A 25937-nucleotide genomic window follows, 5' to 3' on the forward strand; every position below is an offset into this window, starting at 1 on the left:
GAACCCAGTAGAAGTCATTTAGAAGTCGGCAACGTATTGATGAAGATTGATTGCAGTTGATGGGTAGCAACAAAATCACCGGGATACCAATAAATCTTTGCCTATTAGGTCTGATCCCTGGGTGGGTAATGAATGCAGGAATGATCAAAACTGATTGAGAAAAACTACTCGCTATTTTTAATGATAAGCATCGCATTCGACAAAGTAATAAAAAAATACTATTGAACATTTCCCAAGTATTAATACCATAAAAGGGAATTTTATCTTTTTTGCGCATAAAGATACAATGAGCAAAGGAAAACAGAAAATTACATAATTTGGTAACGTAGGAGAATACAATCGATACTTTATATAGATAATAATAACACTCAAACACACAAATAAGTGGTAAAACATAACCTCCTTCCAACTTCGTTGACGGTGTCAGGCACGGCAAATCCTGTCCCTCGCACGTGAACCTTCACAAAACACTACCGCTGCTCTAAATGTGTAGGGTTGCAGTACCCGTCAATAATAGTATACGAGCGTGAATCTGAACTTGCTGAAGTCAGGTGATGTAGAATTTGACCTTTCAAGGTTACATAAGTTCAAATGTCATGGTGGCATTTAAAGCCCATATGTGGCTTTCTATCTGTCAATAACATTAACCTAGTGTATATCTGCATTAAATTGAGAGTTATGGTCCCCTGAAATTTGGTGACCTTGAAAAACTGACCCCCTTGAACTTTGAACCTACCAATCTCCAAAACTATGCATTTTCACTATTTTCACATTATATATATATATATATATATATATATATATATATATATATATATATATATATATATATATATATATATATAATTATTTTTCGACACCGGGAAATCAAGAATTTGATCTTGGTTTTAAATAAATCGGATAATATTTAAGTAAAAAAAAAAATCTTATAGTCAAAAATTGTTTCTGACATTTCGGGTTACTGTGACCTTGACCTTGTCCCTATGAGGTCAAAATATTAATGAGTCTGTTGTTTATCATAGTGCATCTCTCCTGACATTTTCAAGTAAATTAGTCCAATAGTTTTTCCATATTAATAATAATAATAATAATAATAATAATAATAATAATAATAATAATAATAATAATAATAATAATAATAATAATAATAATGATAATAATAATAATAATAATAACAAGGATAGATGTTATAAAAGGACACATTTTGTTAAAGAAAGATGGGTTGCTGTCGATCTTGCTATATTAATGGTTAAATGTTTAGTGCCTATAAAGTGACAAAATACCATAAAGTAATTTCAATTCCTCATTTTTGGAACGATCGTGGATTTTAAAGTTGACAATCTAGTTGGCCCTGAGGAAATGAATGAATGATTGGCAATTATCTGGCTTCTTAACATCAATGACCATTGATGCCGATTTACCCTGAGTAAAATACCAGTATTATTATTATTATTATTATTATTATTATTATTATTATTATTATTATTATTATTACTTGCTCAGCTACAACCCTAGCTGGAAAAGCAGGATGTATAAGCCCAGGTGCTCCAACAAGAAAAATAGACCATTGAGGAAAGGAAACAAGTAAATAAGAGAAGTTATTATTAAAAATTACAATCAAATATTTTAAGAACAGTAACAACACTAAAATAAATATTTCATATATAAACAATAGAAACTTTAACAGAGAACTCTAACTCAAGACAGTGGAAGGCCATGGTACAGAGGCTATGACACTACCCAAGACTGGAGAACAATGGTTTGATTTTGGAGTCTCCTTCTCCTAGAAGAGCTGCTGACCATAGCTAAAGAGTCTCTTCTACCATTACCAAGAGGAAAGTAGCCACTGAACAATTACAGTGCAGTAGTTAACCCCTTGAGAGAAATATATCGGAAGATGGTCTGCTATTATAGCTACTTTGATACATTATGAGGATTAAATTCATCATCTGATTTTATCATACTGAATAATTGCTAGATTGATATACTTTACCTGGGCACATAGTTGATCAGCAATGGAGATTTGTTAATAATGGCTTCAATCTTATAACGGATATTTTCTACTCTTCTGAAAGTGAGCAATTATCGAGACCTTTTCTTACTGTAAAGGAATAAAAATTAAGCTAGATTTATATCTAGGCCGTAGGCTACCCTATGGAAAAACTATGAGATGGAAGAGTCTGTTCTTTTGAAATAGATTGGCCTTAACAGAGGATTGATTTACTGATTAGAGGTTTTCTGCCATCCTGCTTAACAGGGGAAGATCAAGAGTCATGCGAATGCAATTGCCCAGCAAACACATCTACATGACCACCACGTGACCACCTAATTGCGCCATCGATGCAGTAATGTTATAGACTATGCATTTATATGTGAAATTAATGTAGATCTGTAGATTAGAAATATCGTGGAAACAACGTAGAAACGTACGTGAAAAATTACCTCCTTGGCACTTATGTAAAACTAATGTCTTTGTGATTTCAAAGAAATTTTTACATTAATGCATTTATTGATATGGATAGATTTGTTCTATCAAAAATAGTATATTCTCAGTGAAACATGAGTATAAGAAATTAATACTAAGCTATATAAGCAGGTGAGGTGCATAAACTGCCCATATTAACACGAATAAAAAAAAGTACAGTCAGGTTATGTATAAATTGTATATAAAGATATATATTAACAAAATAATATATATATATATATATATATATATATATATATATATATATATATATATATTACTGTATATATATACTTTATATATATACTGTATATATACATATATATATATATATATATATATATATATATATATATATATATATATATATATATATATATATATTAAAATTGTACATTCCATGGGCATTGATGTGTATTAATAAAACATCTAAATTCAAGGAAGGGCTTAAATGGTATATATGAATATATATTGAAGACAAAAAATCAGAAGGGTAAAAAATATATCTTAATAAAAACAATACATTCCAAGTAGGACATAAATTGATATGTAGTAAAAACTAATTATAATGTATGTTAACAAAAGAATATTTCAGAATGGGAAAAGTGTATGTACTCAGAATTAATACATTAAAGGTATGTGTATGGAGATGATATATGAATTCAAGGAAAGGTATAACTATAGTATATCTAGAATATGATACATTTCATAAGGGATATAGATATATATAAGAAAATATGATATCCTGGTAGGCCATAAATTTATGAATAAATAAAACCAATTGTACTGTGCAAAGACATTTTGATAAAAGAATAAATATACTGATTAATAGTACATAGTAAAGTAAAAATTATCACTTTGTTTCTTCTGGTAACAGTGCAAAAAAAAAAAAATCATAATACCTTTAAAAATTATAAGATTATAAATTTCACTTAGTGCAAGAGGATAAGCATATCAATAGTACTTTGGATTGGGGTAGAATGGTTTTTGGTTTTCTTGCTCACCCGCAATTACCCCCTTGAATATATTAGGTGGGATACAGAGTTGGAAGGGTGAGGACAGGAATGTGCAGGTGGAGTGGCTCATACTGCAGGATCCTCCTGGGATATTATAATCCCTGGCATCTGCCTTTATTTCAATTGCAACTAATTGTCAGAATATGATGACAATTGTACTATTAAACACATTTGTCTCTTAGACCCAGGTTCGTGTGGAAATAAGCATAACATGATGTTAGGTTGAGAATGTTGACATTTTTAGAAGTATTTAAAAGTTATTACAAAATTTATGAAATGGGGAATGTTTTTATAGGGATTATAAGCTATATTTAATAAATAAGTTTACCATAACAACAGGAATTCACAGCTCTGAAACATGGACCAGAAACTGGGAAGAGCAGGCAAAAAAAGTGTGTGTGGGAATGAAATACCTGATAGTGTAAGACCATTGAGAGTGTGCATGTACAAGTAGAGTGAAAACCAAAATGGAGAAGGGGGCCGAGAAGTACACTGAGTTGCTTCGCTAGTACCAAAATGTATATTCTTTACCAGTGTACCCAAACCGTAAAAGCCATGATGTCTAAATGATTAGATAGATATGCACACACACACACCTACACAGTTTGATGAACACATCCCACCTTCTCTCCCATTCCTAACTGCAATCCGCAGGTTCGGTAATTTGTGAAAGAGTGTGGTTTCTAAGTGTACCTCTCGGAGTACCTCCATCTCACCGGGGTATGACTACTCCTCTCCTCACAGCGTGACAGGAAATAAATATAGAGATGGGGGAGCTTAAGAAAGCGTTATTGATCTGCTAGTCAATAGCGCTTTCTGATCTTAGAAAATTATTGTTTATATGAATGGTATTGCATACAAATTTGCCATAGACTATCCATTAACGAAGTGTGTAACGAATTATAAGCAATGATTCTTTATATACATTCGTTAGCATTAAGATAAGAGAATTACATTTTCTTTGAAGCTTAATTTTCAAAGAAAACTAAAACGATGACATTTTATAGGTAAACTATGTATTTTTCGTTAATGGTAAAAGGGTTATTGTGCACACGGCATTATTTATAAATTTTCAGTCTATACAACAATAGAGCTTGGACCTGAGTGTCAGGGATACTATGCACTAGGGTTCATTTGGGTTCTAGATACACCATACTTATAATTAACACTATGTCAAGCTATTTTGAGAGGTTACGGAGGAAAAAGTTTTTCGAATGGGTGGGAAACTGTGTTCCTGGAATGCATCTGGACAACACGCAACAAATATCCACTCTTGGGGATATGAGTGCCAACACTCTGGCACACAGCAAGACAAATACATTTGGGATTTTGGTGATGCAGTTTGCAAAGACACCTTCGCTTGAGACAAGATTCTTCTTCTGTCCAGAGAAATTAACCCCACACGAAATCTTTTAATACATTAGATTTGTCAACACTAAAGCCACCTTACTCTTAGGTTCGATTTTGAATCCGTCCTAATGACCCTAATGAGATGCCGGAGCTGGACAGGAACATTTTTTAAAAGAAAACTTCGCTGAACGCAGGGAAGGGAGCAGCTAGTGATGTAATTAATTAAAAATGAAGATTTTCGCCTTCGCAGCACATAAGAATGAAAAGCGTACACTAGCTAATATTACTTATCTATGTTATTCATAGTCTAACTTACTCTTATAATACATTTGAGATAATCAAAACTTTTTAACTCAACGTACCGGAACCTCTCCTGAACCCATAATTATCTTTTACACTTTGTTAACACATAATTACTCAAATGAAAGGAGCAAGGATACAAGTGGGTATAAACTAATCTAATTTCTTAATTATACAAAATTACAACTAGGAAATTGACATTTTAACATGAGAGGAAATACAAATAATTTCATAGCACAATTAACACCCAATGAAATAAATGATCAGTGTGAATTATCCAACAAGACAAAAGTTGCTTAATGTTATTCCTGCAATAGCAAAGGTCCATAACCAAGATAGGATACGCCACGAGGTCAGTGACCTGAGTCTTAAATACTCTATAAAGAAAAATATACCCAAATATTAGAAAGCACAATGAATCACACGCACGCAGTCCGAATTAGGTAAAGCCAGAAGTACAAAGTGTGATAAGTCTAAAAGGGCGAATTTTACGTAGCCATATGTTTGCCTGCACTCGCTTCGGTAATTGGTGAGCCCTTGTCCTGATAATAGCAATGATTCAGATACAGCCTTTCACAACTGTCCGACCCACCCCTATATCTGTTCCTTGCTGCTTGGCTGATCGAGGTCACTAATTCACGTTCCAGCTGTTCTTTCTTCCTTGTTCGTCGTCTTCTGCATTACAATAGTTTGGTTTCAGGTGGACCAGAATTCAATGCCGTCATGGGAAGTGTGACTTGAACACCTGTGCGCTAGGATAGCCCTCGAGTGAATGGGCACTGAGCAGATACTTGGGTCAAACAGCTTCACCTGGATTCCCCTTCTAGTCAGGTGAGCGTCGGTTTGCGCTAGCTTTGCATTTTTGGGGACTTTTAGACAGGGCATTAGTGTATATACTTGTAGAGAGCGAGGTTTAGGCATGTTTTCCATTTACAATAAAAAGAGAAATCTTGCAACTCTATTGGAGGACTCACAAAATTAACCCTAACTATCTGGCACACACAAAAATGAATGAATTAAAAGAGTAGGCTATTTAGCAAAGGGTCGGTGCGGTGGACAAAAGATATCCTAAATAAATCATACCTAAGTTGATAACTGAGAGATTAAAAGTAAAAGGCTTATAAGCCAGACATATATAATCACACACACACATATGTGTGTTTGTGTGTGTATCCAAACACTTACTCCTTATTGTAAAAGGAAAAGCAGGATGCTACAAGCCCAAGGGTTCCAACAGTAAAAATAGCCCTGCGCGTGAGGGAAATAAATAAACTATTTATTGGAAGTAACGGATAAAAAATGTGAAATATCTTAAGATCGGTAATAATGTCATAGTATAGGTCTGTAAATTATGTCAACCTGTTCAACATGCAAACATTCGCTGTAACTTGAAACTTTTGAAGTTCCGCCAGTTAAAGAGCCAGAGTAGGAAGTTCATTTCACAATCTATTCACAGCTGTAATAAAACCTATAGAATACTGAGTAGTGTTGAACCTTATGATGGAGAATTAAGGTGATATTGTTAGAATTAATGGTTTAACATACTCTCTAGAATTGTTGAAAAACAATTACCTGTTTTCGTATTCCGTAGCTATCTAGACATTCAACTTTTTATATACCGTCAGTCTGCCGTACACCCAAGTAAACCCAATTATTATTTATCTAAATAAAATACTTAAGGTGAGGTAAGAAAAAAATCTAATTTTTTTCGAACAAAATTTCCAAAGTTTGAAAAAAAAATCAGAAGTTTCCGTAGGAATTTGGACATTCAACTTATTATTCGAACTTGACTGACGTGTTGCACAGCGACAGGCGCATATCAACAAACAGCTGGGTTCCTTCAGGATAAAGGCTTTACGGAGAAATGGACACCTTCATGGGATTTTCTGTCCACATGGTAAGTTTAATCGCTCTATGAAAATAGTTACAAGGTATACTAAGGCGTTATGGTATGATAGACAACTTCTATTTTACCGTAGCCTACCATAAACTAGGATTGATAGGACAGTTTTCCCCGTCCGTAACTATATTAAAACTATCATTTTTCCTATTTACTGAGGATATCGTAAACTGTGACGGTTATTATATGTAAATTTAACAAAAAGACCATACTCGATGTGTAAATGAGCCATTGTTTTGTAGAATACACCTGCATGATTAGAAAAGGATATTGACTAGAACAGGTGAAGTTTGTCTCTGGCTTAGTCTACCCTAGTCCTGGTGAAATATAGACTTTACCGGTAGACTGCTCGGAGCCTTTGTATATCAGCGGCCAGTTCCTCATGCATTGATTAAAAGTGGACCTAAATTTTCTCCCCTAACCTAACCTACAAGTCGTGTCCTTACCTACATACCTAATGGATGTTTGAAGTTAGCCGTAATAATACATACATGTGGCCGGTATCCTACATACACCCCAACTGCTCTACACTATGGTATTAAGAATAAATATTTGGTGAATATTTACTTGTGCACCTTCACTAATACCCATATTGAAACCTTTTATTCGTCAACTCTATCCATTATATACTGTAGTGCTGTGTCCATACCAATTTTTTCAATGTTAATATATATGCTGGAGCCTTTGTATATCAGCGGCCAGTTCCTCACGCGTTGATTAAAATTTTACTTCAACTAACCTAAACTTTCCTCCCTAACCTAACCTAACCTACAAGCCGTGTCCTTACCTACCTGTCTAACGGGGGGCTAACGCCTCCCTGCGAACCCCCTTATACTGCCGTATTATAAGTTAGCAATGATAATACATTCAGGTGGCCGCTATCATACATACACCCCGATATGCTGCATCACTTGTGGTAACCATGGTGAAATATGTTTTTTCAGATGCATTTTCATATTTTAAACAATTCTGATATCCATGTTTACCAAAAATTGGGTAAAATTATAGAACATTGTAATAAGTGGTTTGTTGGAAATAAGACTTATTTAGTTTATTTTGTGGTGATTTGAATATTTTCTATAATAATTCTGTGTAGAAATCTATAGTTTTTGAGTAAAGGTGGGTTAACTACCATAACCGAAACGCCATGGGTTTGCGTTGGGTATTGTTATCAAATATGTTAGAAAAACTTTAATAAAATTTATTTGTACCAGTCTAATTGTATGATATATAAGTTGAATATGTAAATTTGAAGTGATTTGCTGAAATTTACACTATTAACAATTTATGAATAGGGGGCCTATACAGTATATTGACCTCCGTTCTTCCTTGCAGGACTTTGAAGGCCAGAGATTAGCAGAGAGGTTATTCCAATTAATTGTTGTCACATTTGGTGTAAGTATTATTTTTGTAATGTTGTAAATTTTTAATTATCTTTTTTCAAGGGAAAAAAATATCACTGATTTATATCATTGAACAAAATTAATTTTAGAACTGTAATCAGTCATACCTCATATTAAGTTGATTTGTTTTCAGTTTTTCTTCATTAGGTAATTTTTTCTTAAATACTTATAAAAAAATGTAAATTCATTATTTTTCATATTCTTTGTAGTTAAAGTGTATAAATATATTATAGCATTTCAATGAATCTTAACCAAGTTAATTCATAGAGGTATTGCTCATTAAGTTAGATCTTCTATTATTGTTATTATTATTACTTGTTAAGCTACAACCCTAGTTGGAAAACCAGAATGCCATAAGCCCAGGGGCTCTAACAGGGAAAATAGCCCAGTGAGGAAGGAAATAAGGAAACTACAAGAAAAGTAATTAACAAATATAGAATATTTTAAGAACAGTAGCAACATTGAAATAAATATTTCATATATAAACTATAAAAACTTTAAAAAAAACAAGAGGAAGAGAAATTAGATAGAATAGTATGTCCGAGTATACCCTCAAGCAAGAGAACTCTAAGCCAAGACAGTGGAAGGCCATGGCACAAAGGCTATAGCACTATCCAAGACCAGAGAACAATGGTTTAATTTTGGAGTGTCTTTCTAGAAGAGCTGCTTACCATAGCTAAAAGTCTCTCTTCTATCCTTAGCAAGTGGGAAGTAGCCACTGAACAATTACAGTGTAATAGTTAACCCCTTGAGTGAGGAAGAATTGTTTGGTAATATCAGTGTTGTCAGGTGTTTGAGGACAGGAAAATATGTAAAGAATATGCCAGACAATTCGTTGTATTTGTAGGCAAACGGAAAATAAGCCGTAACCAAAGAGAAGGAACCATTGTAGTACTATCTGGTCAGTCAAAGGATCCAATAACTCTCTAGCGGTATTACCTCTACGGATAGCTGGTGCCCTGGCCAACCTACTACCTACAAAATTAGAAATTACCATTCTGCCACTTTATAAAAAAAAAACCTCTGTCAAACTATTTATTGTATAAAAGTAGCGACAATACGGGGTTGGTTAATGGGATCTATAGGGTGCCTAGTTGATCTTTTAGAGGATTAATTCATAACAAGTAATTTTTGCTTTTGCTGTTAAAATCTAGTCTTGAATCCAATTACAGTACTGTAATGGCTTAAGAACGGGTATGGCTGTAACAGGTTTAATATTTGTTTGACATGAAAATGTATTCCGTTATCTCTGGCATCTGAATACAGTACTGTATTGGTTTCTTAAGAAGTGGATATATATTTAGAAGGGTGAATTATTGTATTGGTTCTGTAAATTGCACAGTAATAATGTCTTTTCTTAGGGATAGGAAGTTTTTCACTACCTGTTCATGTTTGCCATTACGAACAAAGTCTCGTGGAAAGTTTGAAAAGGTTATACTGTACTGTACTTCCTCACTTTCATGCTCTTTCTCTTGAGTTTTCTTCCTCCTCCTCATCCTCTACCACAGGATGTGCTGAATGATAATCATGTGATTTCTCGGTTTATTTACTATTTGAAAAGGGTGTTGCTAAAACTACCCCGCAAGAGTTAACGGGTGATGAGCTAGTGACCGACTGGCAAGCAAGCAGCGTACACTATCCTCTGAAGCATGATGAAAATTATCAACTTTAGTTGAAATTTCATTCACTCCATCAGAATTTAAAGGAATCATACGATATGCCATGCCATTCATATAAGCACTATAATAGGAGACTGATTAGGAGTGCTTTCTTTAGCGAATGGAGGGATATTAAGATCCAGACTTCCCACTTAGTCTTTGCCTCACAACCTAGTTGTCTTTTAGAGTGACTTGGAATGCAGTACAGTATTACAAGGGTTCAGTAGCAGAGGGAACTAAAGTATTTAAAGAATTTGAGGCTCTGGTATGAGGCTTTTAATTCTGGAATTTGCAGTGTACTTTCAGAACCCTTACAGAAGGAAATTCTTATGAACAATAGATTGATCTTTCAGTGTTCAGTCAGGTTTGGCAAGGGGCTGGGAAAGACCAGAATTATCACTTTTAAAGGAAGGATTCACTGGTCTTAAGAATTTCAACATGTGGGGCAAGCAATGCTAAGAGCTTGTGAAATTCATCACTATTAAAAGTCCAAAGGTAGAAGTGTGCCATGTAGTCTTTCCTGGCTTTTGCCCTGAACAACAGCAAGTTTCCTTGGAGCGTGTGTGATCGCGTCCAACATAATGGACAAAACTGAAGGAGACAGAGTGTCTGGTGCAGCAGTTCAAGGCTTCTTACCGTTAGAAGGTTCCATTCTTATGTTAAGGGTATACAGTATATTTATTGAAGGGAAAGAAATGGGAAAATTTAAACCTAGTATATGGAGAAGAAGCAATATGAACATCAGAGGTTTGTATACATGAAATGAAGTTTAGATTAAAATGATCAGTACGGTTAGTTAAAAAAAATCTTTTGATTTTGCAGGCTGTTGGTTGGCTGTATGGTTACTATGTACAAGATTTCTTTATGACTGTAGCAACTCTTGGAGCAGGATTTGTTTTAGCATGTCTGGTAAGTTGAATATGCCTCTATACAAGTCAGTTACTGTTTAGTTTTTGTATGGTAAGTTGAATTGTACTTCTTTCTCAAAAGATTTTATTTTATCTTGTTAGGACTGTTGAGTAAGTTTCCTAAGTTTCCTAAAATATTTGAACCATCCTGTGCTGCTTTTTACTTTTATCAAAATATAACATGTAATGTACTTCATATCATAGTAACTATTGAATTGCTATTGTTGTTGCAATTTCCTTTTTTGTGTAGACTAATGACATGCAACTTTTTCTTCATAGTAATATCTATCTTATTATTACAAGCCAATTACAGTCCATGCAGGAAAAGTAAAATGATACAAGGCCAAGGGCCTCAATGGGGAGTAGAAAAGAGAAATAAGAAAATATTGTAAATTGATGTAAATATCGTTAATAATGAATTTTTAAATATTTAACTTAGCCGGTGAATATATAATAGCTGAGCCTCCGGTGGCTCGACAGAAAAACACACAAAAACTCGCGAGCGATCGCTATGAAGGTTGCGGGTGTGCCCACTAGCGCCAACTATCGGCCAGATACCGCATATACATGTAAACAGACCCAATTTTTCTCTGTCGGCCTTAACGACAAGACGTATCAATACTCGCTGTATAACCTGGAGTTTTCTCAACATATTTGGTGAAGTACTTCCTTTTGGTTTGAGCTTTCGCAGTGCAGGTGTTTTATCTTCAACTTAAATCTTGAACTCGTTTTTGGATAGATTTAATTTTTGATGACTTTGGATTGTTTTTTGGACTTTCTTTGACTTTTAAATGGCCGACCCTTCCCTTAGTACGGAAGTGTGTTTTAGGCTTTTAGCAATTATCTTGTCACGTTATAAATTAATTATAGATTTTCCTCTATATATTTTATATCTCAACCGCCTTTATTAGGCCTCTTCGATTAGCTTTCCATTTATAATAAACATCAAGATAAATTTTAATGATTTGTTTATATGCGACCTTTCCTATTCCTCCTCTAATCCGAGAGTAGGCGGTCCTAACTTGGAAACCGAAGTTAAACAACGTTGAGCCCTTTCAATCGTAAATAACTTTTACAGAGCAAATGATTTAAAACTTATTAAATGAATATTTTTTAGTAGATATTTTATGAAAGATTTTCTTTGAATAGTCTTCGTACTGTTTCAAAGATGAACTAACGTTTAGTTTATTTATGCTACGCAGTTTGCGCTCTATCGTTACGATAGAGAGAGAGAATCACGGTTTCACTTTGCAGAAAGAGTAAATCGATTCTGACGTTTTGTTCATTCTTCTTTCAAACTTAAATGTTTTAAATACTATTTTAAAGGAACTTGTTAATTGAAAAACCTTTCAGTTTTTTCCTTTGGTCAAATAACCTGTTTATTGACGAAAGGTAAGTGGGCTCTTCTCTTCGGTGCGAAATCAAGAGAGAGAGAGAGAGAGAGAGAGAGAGAGAGAGAGAGAGAGAGAGAGAGAGAGAGAGAGAGAGAGACGGAGAGAGAGAGAGGAAGAGAGAACGTTCCGATCTTTATTCTCGTCCCAAGCGAGTAACGTTGTTCTCGAGTCAGTTTTTTTTTACTCTCGTCCCTAGTCTCTGTACGGGGAGAAAGGATAAAACGTTTTTAGTTTTTATTCTCGTCCCAAGGCACTGTACGGTGAGAGATTGAAAACGTAGTTTTGAACGAACTAGTGTTTAGTCTCCTTCCCAGCCACTGATCTTTTTATCTTAATATATGTTTACTGTTTTTTGCTTGTATTAATGTGCTTACATTATACGACTGATTTCGCAATTATAACCTTTTGATGAGGGTAGAATTGCGTGCTTCAGGTAGAAATCAGTTTTATTCATACCTAATGTGAATTGTTGAAAAATTTGATTTCAGTGAAGTAAGTGCAAAACAGAAAATCGTAGTGATAAAGTGATAATTGCGCAAAGTGTTATCAGTGTTGCGACCGAGGGTTCGTCTGTTCGTGCCTGTCGTTCGCCTAGTCCGAGACCTCTTGCAAGCTCCCAAGCCCAGGGGAGAAGTAATGTCGTACGACTTATGGGTTTGAGAGGACTTGATCAGCGAACAGACGTTCCCTCTATGGTTTCAGGCGTGTCTCATCAACACCGCCCCTACCATAAGACGAGCGAGACGATTTTCTTCTCGTCATCCGAAGGCTATTCGCATAAAAAACCGTGGAACAAGGTTTCGAGGCCCTTTAAGCGAAAGTCAGTCCTTTCAGGACAGGTCCAGCGTCCTGGTTGTAACCATTAGGACAGCTCTGACCCTATGCAGTCATCGGAAGACTGCTCGCCGCCTAAACAAAAGCGTAACACAGGCTCCGAGAGTCTTTTTGTAGGCAAGGTTTTGCAGTCACAGACGTTACCCTCGTCTCTTACCGCAACCATTCCCGTTGATCCTAAATGGGTTGTACGGCAAGACATGCAGAATAAGCTTGCCTCTCTTATGGAGGACTATTCTGTTGAGCAGGTTCACGATGATCCTCGCCGCTTAGCTGATCGAGATCTTGGCCGTCAGCCGCCCAAACGAGCTTTTGCTCGTCCTGTTGACATTGACGTTACAAAGTCACGTCAATCGTGTTTTGTAGAGCCTCACTCGATGCAGTCCCGTGTTGACTCTCAGCCGCTTGTGGACGTTCAGCCGCTGCCGCTTGCTCTTGTTGACGTTCAGGACGTTCACCAACCAGCATAGTTGACTTGTTTTGACGTTGAGCGTCAAGCACCGCAGTCAAGAGTTGTTTTGACTGCTCAGTCTAAGCAGTCAAGGCAGTCTCGAGTTGACGTCGAACGTCCTCCCGCACCTGTTGTTGTTACTGGTCAGTCCTTTAAGCAGTTACATGACATAGCGTCCTTGACTGCTACTGTTGCTCCTTTGCGTGTGGACTCTGCTTGTCAAGCATTGCCACCACGGCAGGTCTCTCCCTTGCTTGAGACTCGGCTATTGTCGGACAAGGTTCCTTCAGATGAGGAAGTTGCTGATCCCCCTCCTACTGATATTCCCTTGAGGACTCTGTCAGACGGAGAGGAGCCTAAAGCTGCTCAGCCCTCTATGGACTTTAAATAAATCATGCTGATTTTTAAGGATCTTTGTCCGGATCTTTTTGTAACTGCTGCTCCTCGTTCGCCTAAACGTCAGAGTTTACACTAGGCCTAGCTACTTCGAAGCCGTTGTTTTATAAGCTAGTGCTCTCTCGCTCTTCTAAGAGAGCTTTACGTTTGCTAGGCGACTGGTTAATCACCAGGAGTTTGGGGGAGACAGCCTTTGCTTTCCCTACTTTTAAGCTGGCTTATAGAGCGAGAGTCTGATATGACACGGGAGAAGTTCTCGGCTTGGGAGTTCCTGCCTCTGCCCAGATAGACTTCTCAAACCTCATAGACTCTCCCTGGCGCCTGGCCATGAGACGCTCCAAGATTTTATGGTCGACTTCAGAGCTAGACCATCTCCTGTTAGGAGTTTTTTTTTCGAGCATTTGAAGTTTTGCTGTACAATTATGTCATGCATAAACAAGGCTTTCAGGGATGGCTCCAATGATCTGACAGCCACGTTCTCTGCAGGAAAAAGTCCCTCAGGGATGGCTCCAATGATCTGGCAGCCATGTTCACTGCAGGAGTACGTAAGAGGCAAGTGCGCTCAATGTGTTCATTGTCAAGACAAACTTCACGATGAAGTCTACCAGGCTGTCTTGACAGCATTAATGGAAGGCGACAGGATGGTCTCTCTCGACCTTCAGGAGGCATACTTCCACATTCCTATACACCCGGATTCCCAACCGTTTCTGAGGTTTTTTTACAGGAATGTGGGGTACCAGTTTCGAGCCCTGTGCTTTGGCCTCAGTCCTGCTCCTCTCGTGTTTACGAGGCTCATGAGGAATGTGGCAAAATCCCTCCATCTATCGGGGATCCGAGCCTCCCTGTACTTGGACGACTGGCTTCTCAGAGCATCGTCCAGTCTTCGCTGTCTGCAGGATCTACATTGGACGTTGAGTCTGGCCAGGGAGTTGGGACTTTTGGTCAACCTAAAAGTCCCAACTGATCCCATCCCAGATTTTTCTATATTTGGGGATAGAGATTCGCAGTCCAGTTTTTTTCGGGCTTTTCCGTCTGCCACCCGAATAGAACAAGCCCTGCTCGAAGTCCAACTAATGCTGAAAAGAGAACGTTTGTTCAGTCAGGAGTTGGAACAGTCTCGTAGGGACTCTCTCATCCCTGGAGCAGTTTGTCTCACTAGGGAGACTACACCTTCTGCCTCTCCGGTTCCATCTAGCCTCTCACTGGAACTAGGACAAGACGTTAGAGACGGTATCATTCCCAGTCTCCGAACCAGTAAAGGCATGCCTGAAATGGTGGGACAGCAATATCAGTCTGAGAGAGGGACTATCCCTAGCAGTCAAGAACCCAAACCACGTGTTGTTCTCAGACGCGTCGGATTTGGGTTGGGGTGCGACCCTGGACGGTCGGGAATGCTCGGGTCTGTGGACCTCAAGTCAGAAGAGCATGCACATCAACGGCAAGGAGCTATTAGCAGTCCACTTGGCCTTGATGATATTCGAAAGCTTCTTCGAAACTAAGTGGTAGAGGTCAACTCAGACAACACCACAGCTTTGGCGTACATCTCCAAGCAAGGAGGCACACACTCCTTCTTGCTGCTCGAGATCGCAAGGGACCTTCTCTTATGGTCAAGAAATCGAGGACGTGGGCAAGAGTCTTTGGGCTACTTGGGGTCAACCCACCATAGACCTCTTTGCCTCCTCGTTGACCAAAAGGTTACCAATCTATTGCTCTCCAGTCCTAGATACAGAAGCAATCCACATAGACGCGTTTCTACTGGATTGGTCTCTTCTGGACTTATATGCATTCCCACCATTCAAGATAGTCAACAAGGTACTGCAGAAGTTCGCCTCTCACGAAGGGACAAGGTTGACGTTGGTTGCTACCCTCTGGCCCGCGAGAGTGGTTCACCGAGGTACTTCAATGGCTGGTAGACTTTCCAAGAAGTCTTCCTCTAAGGGTAGATCTGTGACGTCAGCCCCACGTAAAGAATGTCCATCAAAGCCTCCCCGCTCTTCGTCTGACTTCCTTCAGACTATCGAAAGACTCTCAAGAGCTCGAGGCTTTTCGAAGGAGGCAGCCAGTGCGATTGCAAGAGCGAGGAGAGCTTCTACCATTAGAGTATACCAGTCGAAGTGGGAAGTCTTTCGAGACTGGGGCAAGTCAGCATCTGTGTCCTCGTCCAGTACCTCTGTAGCCCAAATCGCAGATTTTCTTTTACATCTGAGAAAGGTTCGCTCCCTTTCAGCTCCCACGATTAAGGGCTACAGGAGCATGTTGGCTTCAGTCTTTCGACATAGAGGCTTAGATCTTTCCAACAATAAAGATCTCCAAGATCTCCTTAAGTCTTTCGAGACCTCTAAGGAACGTCGTTTGGCAACTCCTGGATGGAACTTAGACGTGGTCCTAAGGTTCCTCATGTCAGACAGGTTTGAGCCATTACATTCAGCCTCCCTGAAGGATCTCACCCTCAAGACACTTTTCCTAGTGTGCTTGGCTTCGGCTAAAAGGGTCAGTGAACTTCATGCCTTCAGTAAGAACATCGGCTTTTCTACAGAAAAAGCCACTTGTTCACTTCAACTTGGTTTCCTGGCCAAAAATGAACTGCCTTCTCGTCCTTGGCCTAAATCTTTTGATATTCCTTGCTTATCAGAGATCGTAGGCAACGAACTGGAAAGAGTATTATGTCCTGTTAGAGCTCTTAAGTTCTATTTAGCTCGTACTAAGTCATTACGAGGTAAATCTGAGGCATTATGGTGCTCAGTTAAGAAACCATCATTGCCTATGTCAAAGAATGCTTTGTCATATTTTATCAGATTTTTAATACGAGAAGCTCATTCTCACTTGAATGAGAAAGACCGATGTTTGCTTAAGGCTAAGACGCACGAAGTTAGAGCTATAGCAACCTCCGTGGCCTTCAAGCAAAATAAATCTCTGCAAAGTATTATGGACGCGACTTTTTGGAGAAGCAAGTCAGTGTTCGCGTTTTACTTAAAAGATGTCCAGACTCTTTACGAGGACTGCTACACACTGGGTCCATTCGTTGCAGCGAGTGCAGTAGTGGGTGAGGGTTCTACCACTACATTACCCTAATTCCAATATCCTTTTTAATCTGTCTCTTGAAATGTTTTTAATATTGTTTTTTGGGTTGTACGGAAGGCTAAGAAGCCTTTCGCATCCTGGTTGATTTGGCGGGTGGTCAAAGTCATTTCTTGAGAGCGCCCAGATTAGGGGTTTGATGAGGTCCTGTTGTATGGGTTGCAGCCCTTAATACTTCAGCTCCTGGGAGTCTTTCAGCATCCTAAGAGGATCGCTGGGCTTGGTGAGGAAGACAGACTAATAAGGCAGAGTAATCGTCTAAGTCAACTTCCTTACCAGGTACCTTTATATATTTGGGTTTTGTTATGATATAACTGTCAAAAACTCTAAGCATATACGCTGTAAACTTAATTAACTCTGGTCTCTACCCACCACCATGGGTGTGAATCAGCTATTATATATTCACCGGCTAAGTTAAATATTTAAAAATGATATTTTAATTATAAAATAAATTTTTGAATATACTTACCCGGTGAATATATAAATTAAAGGCCCCCCCTTCCTCCCCGATAGAGACCCAGCGGGATGAGAAAAATTGGGTCTGTTTACATGTATATGCGGTATCTGGCCGATAGTTGGCGCTAGTGGGCACACCCGCAACCTTCATAGCGATCGCTCGCGAGTTTTTGTGTGTTTTTCTGTCGAGCCGCCGGAGGCTCAGCTATTATATATTCACCGGGTAAGTATATTCAAAAATTTATTTTATAATTAAAATATCATGTTACATAATTTTGAAAATTATGGATAAAATTTGGTGTACAGTAATTGCTGAAGAGAGAGACTAGATATGTATTTGCTATTAAGAATGATACTTGAAATTTAAAATGAGCTTTAAATAGTTCAATAAATATTGTCAGTGAAAATATCTGGGTGGGGAGTAAGCAATACCTTAGATACACAGTACAGTACAAACAATCATGATTTTAGTTTTCTCAAGGTATAAATTTATTTATTGAAGTTTTCATGATTGAATATGCATTAATTTTATCTAGTCTCTTTTAAGACTTTCAGCAACCTGAGATTTACTCTCAGGAGAATGGATCAATACAAACTTAATGATGTAAATAGCCATGACCTGCAGAAAATAGTGGGAATGTTCAAAGAAGTCAATCTTGTATTATGTATATAGTTGAGAACACAGTTATATTTGTAAAATTAGATCAGTTTTGTTTCCATATTAGTCATTCATGTGTTTGTTGAAAGATTTTGGTAACATTCTTGACCAGTTGCAATACAGGGCTTAGGTTCATAATTACTGGACTTTAATGTAATGACAAATTAGTGTTCTTCATTAGTTTGTTGTTTAACTACTGTAGTTTCAATGAACATTCAAAGAGGTAAGCCTGTTATTGGCATACAGCTGTGAACTCCGTTGTTTTCAGCAGGGATATATAAGTTTTCTATCTTTTTTTCTGATGGAGGGAACATTTGTTTCTGTATAAATACAAACCTTTGTTTTTGACATAGTAGGATATCACCGTAGCTGGAACTCGTATGTTAAAGCTTTTAATGAGGTGTCAACAATCGACTGGTTTTTATCAATTGGCAGTGGAGCAGCAACCACTTTGTTTTCAGCTGTAAGTGTGAACAGATGTTCTCACAACACATTCTGACTTAACTGGCTAGAATTAAAACTTTTCCTTTTTCATTTTGGGATTGTATGCAAGTATGTCCTGGTGAGGAATGCTGGACATGATAATGTATCCGGGAGTGTCGGGCCATAGGAGCGGCCTTTCAATGTCAAAGAGGGAAACAGATCCTCTCCCTCTTTGCCTGGGTGGCAGACAATCGTCGGGAATGGCCATCCTCCCAGTGGTAGGTGTACAGGAGGAAGAGGAGGAGGAAGAAGTCTAAAAAGGATTCTTCTTCTTTGAAGTCTAAGAAATCCTGATATCTCTTCCTCCCACCTGGTACTCTCCCTCTCACCTGGTACTCTCCCTCTCACCTGGTACTCTCCCCCTCACCTGGTACTCTTCCCCACCCAACTCTTCAAAGTCAGCCTCCTTTTGGGGGTTGCTCGGGGAAGACTATTGGCTCATTAACTTTTGGTCAACCTTTGAGGTAGGAAGCTTTTCCCTTTTTCCTGGGCAAAACACAGGGAGCTTCTGGTCACGAGGAGTCTCTTATGGCCTTTTTGGTCTGAAGGGCTCTCCTTCAAAGGATAAGCACGTAGAAGTTTTGGGTGTGGTGGGGGTTGCTTAGCAGGAGAGTGTAGCTTCTACTGAGGGTCCCTTTGGCTCATCCCCTTCTAGAGCTGAGAGAAGTCTCTCTCCTCGGTCTAGTGCCCCCCAGAATCCTTTTTCTTACTTGGTACGCACTTACCCACTTGAATGCTTGCAGAGTGATGTGCAAGAGTTTCCCTTGTCCTTTTTCTGCTGGGAGGATTGTGCATACTGAGCAGCAAAGCAGATACCCCTGAGTTCCTTCTGAGCGTGTTTACCCTTTGGGGCCTGGCAACAGGGTCAAACGTAATTGCGTTTTGTTGACCTCGCCTGTTGGACCATCTCTAAACAAACAAGGAGGTACTATTTCACGGCAGTTTTGTTTGCCTTCTAGTCATGTAAATCCTTCATTGGTCAGAGAACAATGCAATTGGCATGTATACCGGCTTGATCTCGAGCAAGAAGAACATCCTGATAGAGAAACTGAACCGAAGGCCTTAAATAGTTGGGTAGTGGTACAGTATTTGAATCCTCGGGTATCGAACACGATAATTACTTTATGGGGTTTGCCAGTGATAGACCTCTTTGTAATGTTCTAGATCTTGAAGCAGCGTTTGAGGATATCTTCCAGCATCTGTGAGAACATCTTGATGTTTACGCTTCACCCCTTGTTCTACCTAGTAAGGAAATTTCTCAGCAGACTCAGTTTGACTTACAACCTCAACATGACCTTGATAGCTCTGTTATGGCCGCAAGTAGAATAGTACCCAGATCTACTGCTGCTGGTGGAGTTTCAGAAGGCGTTGCTTTCTCTTCCCTACCTTCTACAGCAACCATATGCCCGGAACTTCTATAATTCACTGAAGTCCCTACATTTTCATCCTTGGTGGTTATCCAGCATCTCCTCATGCAGAGAGGATTTAAGCTAAAGGTTGCAAACCAGATGTCTGAATACTTCAGGAGCTCATCTTCCTCAGTTTATCAAGCAAAATGGGCCATTTTCTGTGGTTTATGTCAAATAAGGAGTGTCTCTCCTATCTTAGCCACTATATTCCTGATAACTGAATTTTTACTGTATCTCCGAGAGGAAAAACTTCTGTCAGGGGTGAAAGGCTTTTGTTCGGTCTTAGCTGAAAGGAGTTGGTATTTCCTCTTTGGTAGAGCTGTCTATACTCATATGAAATTTTGAACAGCCCTTCCCTTCATCAAAAGTTAGACTACCTCCCTGGAACATGATCAAAGTTCTCTGTTCTTTAAAAAGAAGCGCCATAGGAGCCACTGAATTTGGCTAAGAACTGTAATCTCCCATTGAAAGTTGTCTTTTTACACACACTCGCCTCAGCCAAGAGCGTTTAAAACCTTACTATGGCTCACAGTTATTGAGAAAATTATTGTGGGAAGGAATCATGCGATCAGTAACCACATGGTCTGGAACAAAGATCAGAACTTACACATGTGCCTTTGGTGATCATCATCTCTTTAAGTCACCTGGGAACCACTTCACTTGTTCATGTTACCTGTTGTTTCCTAGCACTCCTACCACCAAAAAGAAAGCGAAATGAATCACTAAAGCACAGGACCACCGATGGGGCGCAGTCTGTATCAATGTTTTGACCGATTCTTCTGCACGGTTTCTTGGTAGAAACAGCGCTATACTAAAATGTAACCCGGGAAGGATTTTTCAGATGAGGTTTAGCTCATGCTCTTACTACTAGTACTCATGAGTGCTGTTGTTTCGACACTGGTAACTTCCCGCGCCCGCATACGATTCCTGCCTCGGGATGTTCCCGAGACCTTTTAGGGACACCTTCGCGTGGGTTCTCCTTACTCGCCGATACTGCTCCTCAATATCAAGGTCTTACATCTTGGTCATGCGCGAAGTATCGGTGCAATCCCTTCTGTTGCGGTAGAAGCAGTGCCTAATGTAACCCCTATGTCCTTGCATGGACTACTGTGAGTGTAGTTGATGATAGTTCCTCACCTTTGCTAGTTCAGTCACCATGGATATGAGGGACTGGAAAAGGGAAGAAATGTTTGCATCCCCTTCCCCTCACAAGGTCTTTTCGACCCCAGCTTTATCAGAAGTCTCTGTCTGTTGCCCATCTCTGGAAGATTAAAAAGGAACTTTTCCTGTGCCCGACCCTTTTCCTCCCATTCACACAGGCATGTAACAGTGCCACCAGTGACCACAGGGACCAGCTACCAGTGGAAAGCACTAAGCACACCCTTTCAGAGGCTTGAGCACCCTAGTCTTTCCGAGGAAGAGAGAAAACTTCAGAGACATGACACACACTTCTCTAGAAGAGTTCTATGATAAGGTTAACCCTTATCTTTGATGCACCACAAAAGTGCATCAATTGTTAAAATAAGGACCACTCCCTTGAGTTACATCTTCATGATCGACCAAAGTTCTTGTATGCTTCTGAAAAAGAGCTAGCTTTTCAGGTGGACAAGCATCTTCATTTGGTCACCCCAAAGCTTAATTATGCTTCTGAAGATGCACCAGCCATACAAGTGAACCCTTATCTTCACACTTATGCACCCACAGTACACATGTGCATATGAAGAACAAACTCTGGAGGTTCACCCTCAGCATCGCACATGACCCCCCAGAGCCCACCACTCTTGAAAGGAAGATCTCTCGTCTGAAGTTGTTTTACGCAATCGTGCAACATTCTTCGGAAGATTAACTTGCTTATGAACTTGAGAGGTCTTGCCCCCGTGCACCCCCTGAATCCTTGCATCTGTGCGATAACCTGTCCATAGGAGGTCCAGGGTGCATTTAACCTTCACCTTTACATTACTCTCTAGTAAGCGCACGTGTTTATGGACAAGTTTGTTCATTCATTTGCCAGCACCTTCTGGTCTGGAGTAGCGAATAAGCTATCTTATATTTCACTGTCACAGTGTGGTATACTCTCCTGGGTGTTCATTCACACCTATGCATTCATGCACTTCTGTTTGCACTCACTTAGAACTGAAGCAAACCAGGACATGCACACACTCCAGGAGAGATACTGTATACGATCCTGTTTATGCGCAACCTCATGAGAGAGATCGTTATGTTCACAAAAAACAGAAAGAAATTCTCCTGACCATTCATGTCTGTGTGCATGCAAGCACACCCCTGGCCGTACACGCTCACTTTGGCTCTCACCTTCGCTGGAAAAGACGAGCTGGATTGCTCTTATCCCCGTAGCCATAAGTTCTTAACTGTTTTGAAAGAACCCCCCTCTTGCAATCAGGCTCGACCTGACTGAAGTTCCTTGACCTTCGAAATGCAACTCAAGGACAAGACGGTCCTTAAGTCCTTTTGGAGTAAACCCGCTAGCCCTTCAGCAGTACAGGTCTTCAACCAGTCTCCCAAGACTCATGTGTGATCTAAGGTCACCTTCAAGGCTGCTAGGAGAAGAGCCCCTCGGCCATACCTACCGTACCAATTTAAAGAAACAAGTCAAGACATAGGTCCTACTATTCATGACTCAAGGCATGCTTTAGGGGAAGCAGAAATCCCTAGACCTGAAGCAACTTTCTTAAAGGTCCTTGCCATTATCAGGCAGATTATAACTTAGGGGAAAAAGAAAACTCTGGATCTGAAGCAACTTCTTAAAAGTCCTTTCCATTATCAGGCAAATTACAATTTAGGGAAAGTTTCCAGAACCCTGGTCCACAGGGCTCAAGAACCAATTTAGAATCTCCTTGGTCTGATCTGCCTTTCGAAGGAATCAAGAATTTAGACGTTCTAGTTTCTGGGAGAAGCAATTTTCTCTGAGTGAGCCTTTCTAACAAAATTCTGTCACCGGCTCCCACTAGATAGAAGAGATTGTATGCACCCATGGAAGCTAATCCTTCCCTACAGCCTATTGGTGACAAAGCTATGACCCTGACTAAGAACATCGATGGAAAAATGTGGATAAGAGCATACCATCATCTCGGTTTCAGTCTGCCAACATAGAATAAGCTTCCAGTTTGAGTTCCCAGGCAACATCTTTATTGGACCACAGGTTGGGTGCAATGGCATGCTTTATCTCTTCTTAGGATGGTTCAAAGCTGAAGAACTATAGGTCTTTACCATCCCTGGTTAACCCAGGCAAAGCAACTGGGAAACAACATATCTTTTCCAATGTCACTAGTCATTCAGAAGAATGGAAGATATCCATCGCCTGGTTTCAGGATTTAATGGCCAGAATCTCGAAGCCAGGCAACCATGAGTTCAGTCCTTCTTCAGCTCTTCCCTATAAAGGCAATGACCGGATACTAGAGTGGCTTAGTTAACTTGGGAGGAGGGGGGTAACAGTAATTTTTCTTCCTATAGTATGAGCTCTTCCATGGTAGTCTGTCGTTTGACCTGCAAATAGTGCCATAGGAAGTGGATTGGAATCATCACTTTGCTCCCAAGAGGTCTGAGTACTTGGGCATCCCGGGATTTCAGCCAGCCAGTTTGGATATAGTGACTTCCTCCCACCTAAGGATAAGTCTCTTATTAAAGGACGACGGTTTGTATTCATGTAGAAAATAATCTTCAAGTTATACTTTCTGCCTCATCTACCTCACAAGTGCTAACATAAGGTTAAAGTGCTACTCTGTGTGCTGGTGGTGGTTGCGGGGCTTCTCCACCACTCGCCAGTAACTACCGACACTGTTTAAATCTTAACAGCCGAATTCCAGCTACACAGAAAACATACACCTTTTGAAAGACTGGTTTGTATAGGTAGGAAAATTATATATTAATTTCAAATTTGTTATTTTGAAACTTGTCCCATTAAATCAGTAATATACCATTTTTATTTTATTAGGTACACAAAGTAAGATAAACTAAATGTGTGAAATTAACATTAATGGGGAATACCTTAACAACTTATGATTTGTAGATGACGTAGTTCTATTTAGTGAATCGTGGGAGAAATTAAAAGAGATGAAGGAAGATTTGAATAGAGAAAGCTGAAATGTAGGAATGAAAATGAATGAGTAAAACTAAGATAATGTTCAATGTAAATACAGACAGTAAATAAGGGTTGTGGATGAACCTTTAGAGATTGTTAATGAATATACATACTTAGGGTAGATAGTGTTTTTCTAGGACATGAGACCAAAATTAAAAGAAGGCTAAGCATGGTATTAAGAACTTTTGATAAACAAAATGAGACTATAAAAAGTAAAGTCTCTTTCTAAAAAAAATTTTTGTATCAGAAATTTAGAGCCTTATTGAAGCCTTAGAACATAAGCTAGTTACATCTCAAAAAACTAGGGAAAGAATAATGATGGGAAAAACAGTGAGACATAAAAAGATAAACATGGATACAAGAGAAAACTAAAGTAGATATTCTAACAACTTGTAAGAAAAAATAAATGGACAGGACAAGAAATGAGAATAACAAATAATCGATGGACAAGAAGATTAATAGAATGACAGATAATCGATGGACAAGAAGAATAACAGAATGGGTCCCTAGAGATTGCAAACGACGGAAGAGAAGGTGATGGATTGTTGAAGTAAGAAAATTTGCGGGTATAGATTGGCATAAAAAGACCATACAAACGTGTTTGAAAGAACATGTCTGAGGTCTTTGTCCTTCATTGGACTAGCAATGGCTGATGATGGTGATGAAATATATTGGGTGTTTTTACTAATCTATTTTACAGTATGTTTCTAACCCCAGATTTTTTTATTTATAATTTTTTTTATGGAAAATCAAATTTTAACTTTGCTATGTCATGTATTTCTGTCACGACCAACTTTTACAGGTTACACTTCCTCCCTGGCCAATCTATCGTCGTTATCCATTGAAGTGGGCACCTGCTCAAGATAGCACAGCTTCTGTCTCAGGCGGTGAAAGTTCGTCAGCAAAGAAGAAGAAAAAGTAGAGAGGGGGTAGTTTAATTTATTGTAAGTTACCGCTTGTTTGCTTAAGCAACATTTACAAAAATAAAGGTCTAATTACTTTTTTGAAACTGTGTTGTATTTTAGAGGATTTTTTATTCTTATATAATGAGGTTCCATGTTTACTCAAATTTTGGTTAAGGGGGTAGAATTTATTTCTTGGTTGTAAAAGCTGTCTCACATTCAGCATTAGCTTTAAAGAAATCCGGGGTAGCAATTCTTCTGATATTAAAAGGGTTTAGTTTAATCTGTATTTTCTATTAAATGAAACTGTGAAAATGTCCTTTATTCTCATATCTTTGTGTTAAGTTTTGCAGTCTATTCCCATTGAATAATTAGTAAAAATTATTGGGAACTAAAAGGTATGAAACAATTTTGTCCTGGGGGTATACATGTGCAAGTAAGTATCGTCACCACCTTTCTGTGGATGTTATTTCAGTAAGAGTAATATTGGCTTATGGTGGACATTGCCTTTCGTTTTTTTTTCCATTTTGCCATCATGGGAAAATGTCATATGTTTGATTTTTTATGGATTTTAAAAATACTGCAAATGTAGTAGTTTCACTTCCATTTCAAGGCTTTATAATGGACTCCATTGTCTCTTATATCAATTTTTTATCATCAAACAGAAGTTAAATCGGACTACAGTACAGAACCGAGTTATTTCCAGACACTCATGAGGTTGTTCCAAATGATTGATACATTAGAGTTTAACAATCTTAAAGTTGTAAAACTAGGAATA

The 25937-nt window shown here is 38.6% G+C and overlaps 1 protein-coding gene across 1 annotated transcript; it reads left to right on the plus strand.

Annotated features, from left to right (window-relative positions):
• The first annotated feature begins 6879 nt into the window (after nucleotides 1–6879).
• On the plus strand, nucleotides 6880–25474 carry Spase12 (Signal peptidase complex subunit Spase12). The gene is made up of 4 exons (XM_068367480.1): nucleotides 6880–7027; nucleotides 8366–8425; nucleotides 10914–11000; nucleotides 25060–25474. Exons 1-4 carry the CDS (start codon nucleotides 6995–6997, stop codon nucleotides 25177–25179), a joined length of 300 nt encoding a protein of 99 aa, XP_068223581.1. The 5' UTR covers nucleotides 6880–6994; the 3' UTR covers nucleotides 25180–25474.
• Nucleotides 25475–25937: the final 463 nt, after the last annotated feature.

Source organism: Palaemon carinicauda, chromosome 45 (assembly GCF_036898095.1).
Source record: "Palaemon carinicauda isolate YSFRI2023 chromosome 45, ASM3689809v2, whole genome shotgun sequence".
Taxonomy (NCBI): Eukaryota; Metazoa; Arthropoda; class Malacostraca; order Decapoda; family Palaemonidae; genus Palaemon; species Palaemon carinicauda.

Bases quoted from the DNA above. Each gene is read 5' to 3' on its own strand.
- Spase12 (XM_068367480.1), top strand. From the start codon at position 6,995: ATGGACACCTTCATGGGATTTTCTGTCCACATG. The intron at 7,028-8,365 runs GTAAGTTTAATC...TCTTCCTTGCAG, and splicing joins TGGGATTTTCTGTCCACATG to GACTTTGAAGGCCAGAGATT. The intron at 11,001-25,059 runs GTAAGTTGAATA...CAACTTTTACAG, and splicing joins GATTTGTTTTAGCATGTCTG to GTTACACTTCCTCCCTGGCC.